This window comes from Mus pahari, chromosome 2 (genome assembly GCF_900095145.1).
Source record: "Mus pahari chromosome 2, PAHARI_EIJ_v1.1, whole genome shotgun sequence".
NCBI lineage: Eukaryota > Metazoa > Chordata > Mammalia > Rodentia > Muridae > Mus > Mus pahari.
In genome coordinates this window covers 100,126,894-100,131,980 of record NC_034591.1, presented here as the reverse complement: position 1 = coordinate 100,131,980, position 5,087 = coordinate 100,126,894, and the positions used below count along the sequence as shown (strand labels likewise).

The window sequence follows — 5,087 nt, the reverse complement described above, 5'->3', positions numbered from 1 at the left end:
ACACACACACACACACACACACACACACAGAGCTCAAGTCTGCGACCTCGCTGGCGTGTACCTTCAGAAGGCTGTGGAGCTCGCGGGGAATGGCCCAAGAAAGTTTTACTTGCTAGCTCCTCCAGCGCACACAGTGGTGACGCGGGATCAGGGCCGGCCTCGGGAAGCTGCGGTGCAGAAGGTGCTCCGGGTACCATGCTCGGACCTAGGATGTCTGCGATGCTAAAGGGTGTCCTGCGCTGATGTCCAGAGCTCATGGCAAGCGGGGTTGTAGCGATCCCGCCTCCCGTTGCGCTTGGCTACACGACCTCCTAGGCCCCCAGCGCTCAGCTTCCGATCTGGGCCCCCTGCCTCGGACCCGCCCCCTAGAGCTCAGTTGAAGCCCCATGTCCCCTCCTTCTGCACCCCCACCTCCCTCCAAGGGCCTCAGTGAATCCGGAGCCCATCGGTATACTGGCAGCCTTATTTCTTCTATAGAGTAGAAAGAAGCCGATGGCTTCTGACTTTAAGGTGCACATTCAAACTGGGTGTCCTCCCCTGGATTGCATGCTGCTTGGCTCCCTACTTAAACTCTGGCTCATAAATTCTAGGGCAATAAAGTTGCTTTCCCTGGCCTCAAGGGCTGGGGATTTGCAGGGTTCTGAGAAGCAGGATCAGGGCTGATTGTGTTAGGGACTCAGTATCCTAACTTTGCCTTATCTTTCCCACCCAACCCTGGGAAAAGGTCTTAAAGAGAAGTTGGTGGCTGGAGATGGTTGGTGTAGTGTGGGGGTCCAGGATGGAGAACCTGGCCTATTGGAATACCTGTATACCAATACAGGCCACACTGTAGCCTGGAGACTCCAGTAAGTTAAAATGCACCCGAAAAGATCTCACCCAAAGAGATCTGAGCTGGTACTACTTGCTCGGTGGGCTCCTGGCTAGTGAGGACCGGACTCCAGAGGACCTGCTCTTCTTACTGGCTTGCTATAGATCTGACTTTATCATTTTATTGTCCTTATAGCTCAGGTGTGATTCCCCTGTAGGGTCACTCTCCGGGAAAGGCTAATCAAAGGCTTGGCCTGGTCATTGCTTTTTGTATTCTCTGTCCCCTTCTCTGCCATGTTTATTTGTGTCTGGAGTAGCACTCCATGATCATCTTGAGCTGAAATAAGGCAGCGCTGGCTTAACAAAGCTGGGTCAGCAAGGTTTCTAGGATATCTTCCTCAGATGGCTGAAAGCTTTACAGCTTCCAGGAGTAAAGCTTCCTGGCTACTCCCAAAGGACAAGCCTCTTCATTGCCAGGGCAGTTGCAAATACAACCCAAAATTCATTTAAATAATAATAATAAGAAGAAGAATAAGAATAATAATATTACTTTGAGACAGGCTCTCACTGTCCTGGATCTTCTATGTAGACTAGGGTAGTCTCAATCGTATCTGGGACTAAAAGTGTGCCACCACACTTGGCTTTAACTTTAATTTATTTATGATTGAGCTAGGCTCTCACTATGTAGTCCAGGCTCTGCTCAAACTCAAAGTAATCTTCTTGGTTCAGACTTCGTGGAGTGAGCCACCGTGCAGAGCCAAAACGAGTATTCTATTTGTTGTGTTGTGTTTTGTTTTGTTGGGAGTGCAATGAAAACCAGAACAGTCTCTCCTAGGTTGTTCCCAATGTCACCTCTCCTACAGCCTCTGCATCTCCCACTACTACTCAATGACCTCTTGTCTACTCCTTGGGGCAAGTTAACTTAAGTGTTTGGGTGCTTCAAAAAAGTCTTAGGAGACCCTGGAAACCTGGGCCAAAAGCTCCTGACAATAGGACACTCCCCTTAGTAGAAGGGGTGTCCCCACCCTGCCCCTCAAGGGTTTCTTCTGGTGATACTCTCAGCCTTCAGGCACCTAGGTTCTCCTGGAGCCTGGGGGATGCTCTTGAAGCTCCAGGAGGCACTGCGGGGTCAGAGAACAGAGCCAGGCCTCAGTGGAAAGCTGAGCTGCCTCAGGACTTTGTCGATTAGTTATTAATGGGGGGGGGGGGGATAGGGAGGGCACTAGAGAGCCTCTCCTTCAAGCCTCAGCCCTCAGCCCAACCCTTGTGGTTTCACTTAATATGCAATTAAAGCAGATCCCAGGAGGCAGAGGGAACTGCCCTACCACATCCCGGTCCTGTCACCCAACAGACACTGCAACTTCTCCCCGTGTGTATCCATTACGTGGCTTTTATGTCCTTTTACCTCTGCTCTCAATTACTCCTGTGTGTGCGCGCACATGCATGCGGAATGAGGCTCTCCTGAGGGGCTCTGCCTTCTTTTCCTTCCACCTCTCCTGCCTACCTCCTTCCTTCAGGGGATGGGCTCCAGTAAGGGATGGAATGGTCCTCAGACACAAGTTTAGGGAAAGACAGAGATGTGGATAAGGTAAAAGGAAGATGCCCTAACACGAGACCTAGGACATACCAATACCCAGGGATTAGTCCAGACTATCTTGGGGCCACTAAGGGGGCTTCTCCTGGCTAAGCATTTGGAACATGAGCTGGGGAGAAACCGGATCCACAGAGGGGGACAAGGGGAGCGTGAGTGATTAATGAGGGATGTTAAGAGATTAAACGTGGGTTCTGGGCTTGAGGGGAGCACTCAGCTCTCTCATAGTTTTCCCTGTAGCAGAAGCTTCCTGGTGCCCAGTTGTTTTGCACCCACAGCTTCAGCACTCTACAGGTCTGCGTCCCTGCTCACCGCAGAGTGACAGAGGCGTCCTCTGCATCCAACACAGAGTGACAGACGTGTCCTCTGCATCCAACACGAGCAGAGCTGTAGAGCCGGCTGGAAAACCTCGGGGGCTTGGAAGACAGGGATGGAACAAAGCAAGGGATGGTCCACACCCCTTTCCTCTGATGCTGAGGCCTGGGACCCTGGCAGGCCTCACAGTGGGCAGCCCTGAGCGGCATATCTTAGGAATCCTAAGGGCACCAAGTTCCACTGGATTTTGCTCCCCTTCCCCAGAGGCATTGGCCTGATTTCCCAATATGAGATGTGAGTGACCTTGTGATCAGGGTGGAAAAGGGAAGGGAGTTTGCAGCTGCGCAGCACAGCTGGAGATGCACCAGAGCTGCTGCTGTCACTGTGCTGACAGGACTAAGGCTCTGACTACCCACTAGGTCCAGCCAGACCCAAACAAACCTTAGCCCCTTCAGCTGTCCTGAGCCTCAAAGCAAGGCCCATATACCTCCAAGAGTGGGTGCTCAGGCTCCTGAGCTAGGACCTCCTAGGCTTCAGGCACAGCTTAATTAAAACCACCACCACCACCTTTTTAGTTCGGGGTGGGAGGCAGGATGCAGGCTGCTGTCCTGCTGATTGATTGATTGAAAATTTTAAAATAGTTTTTGAAAATTTCATACTTTGTATTTGTATCATATTCAACCCCAAGTCCTCTGAGATATCTCTCTCTCTCTCTCTCTCTCTCTCTCTCTCTCTCTCTCTCTCTCTCTCTCTCTCACACACACACACACACACACACACATTATAATACACAGAATACCAGGGATGGACTCCCTGCAGTGCTGCACTTCTGCAGTGCTCCCATCACTCCTTAGGAAACTGGGGTGGCAAGCTTTAGATGCGGGAGTAGGGAGCCGCCACTGGGATGTTTAACCCAACATGCACAGCTGTTGAGGTCATCTCCTGGGAACAGCTCTGTTCTACATGGGGGAGGGGTCCTGGGAAAGGCGAGACGGACATCCTCCCCTCATAACACATACCCCAACTTTATAGGAACGGGCATGGAGACAGGGGAAGCTTTAGAGGTGCACCCCCCCATCTGTCTCCTACCTCAGGCTGGCTGAGAACTCTCCTGATTCAGTTTCCCTAGTGTTAATTTGATGGGAGTCACTTGGCCTGCCTTATCTGCGGCACTTTTGCCTTGGCCCTATAAGGAACTTGTTGGTTTCCAGACAACATAATGAATGCTGGAGAAGGTCCAGATGCAAGCTTAGGCTTTCTTGGCTCACGTGGCCTGCATGCAAAGCCAGCCTTCCAACCTCTGCTATGCCAGGACCCCCTTCAACTCCAGGAATGAGCCTGCAGTCACTGAGTTAGTTAGGCTTTACAACCGTGGCTCCTCCACACTCACAGGCTGAACAGCAGCCTGAGGCTTCCTTCAGAAAGCCCTGAGGGTGGCCTTGACTGCACACTCACAGGCTGACCAGCAGCCTGAGGCTTCCTTCAGAAAGCCCTGAGGGTGGCCTTGACTGCACACTCACAGGTTGAACAGCAGCCTGAGGCTCCCTTCAGAAAGCCCTGAGGGTGGCCTTGACTGCTCTTGTTCTGGCTTTTTTTCTCCTTCTCCTTTTTAAAAAAGAATTATTTTATGTGAGTTCACTGCAGCTGTCTTCAGACACACCAGAAGAGGGCATTGGATCACATTACATAAAGTTGTGAGCCATTATGTGATTCTGGGAACTGAACTCAGAACCTCTGGAAGAGCAGCCAGCACTGAGCCTTCTCTCTAGCCCTCATTTTTGGAGTGTGCGCCTTTGTGTAGTCCTGACTGTCTTTAGCTCTGTAGACAGGATGGCCTATTATTTTGGGGGGATACTTTCTGATTCTGCCAGATTGCTATCTATAGAATAAGGACACTGGATGGGATTATCATCAGAGCCCCGTGGGCTTTTACAGACAAGATATGCCCACACTTGGCCACACCCCTCTTCTGTGAAGCACCTTTTCCTCCTTAAAGCTCACCATGGCATCTCCCACCTGGGTTCCTTATGAGTCACACTGTGAACCCTGAGATTTTATTATTTACTGGAAAACTTGTTTTTAGATGTGGTGTGGCTCATCCCTAGCCCACACCTTTTCTCCAAGAGCTTTCTGCTTGAATACTGTAAACAAGATTAAATAAAGTCAACCATAAGAACAGAGCAAGCAACTAGTTGACAGGAAATGAATATAGGATTATTAAAGAAAAAAAAAAAAAAGAGCCAGGCATTGGTGGCCTACGCCTTTAATCTCAGTACTTGGGAGGCAGAGGCAGAAGGATTTCTGAGTTCGAGGCCAGTCTCTTCTACAGAGTGAGTTCCAAGACAGCCAGGGCTATACAGAGAAACCCTGTCTC

General features: G+C 50.6%; 1 protein-coding gene across 1 annotated transcript in view; it reads right to left on the bottom strand.

Moving 5' to 3' along the window:
• Positions 1-316, bottom strand: part of Lbx2 (ladybird homeobox 2) — a 1,819-nt gene extending 1,503 nt beyond the window's left edge. Inside the window, exon 1 of the mRNA XM_021191775.2 lies at positions 62-316. Within this exon, the coding sequence (XP_021047434.1) occupies positions 62-257 (196 nt within the window). The 5' untranslated portion in view covers positions 258-316. The remainder of the gene's footprint in view (positions 1-61) is intronic.
• Between the last annotated feature and the right edge of the window lie 4,771 nt (positions 317-5,087).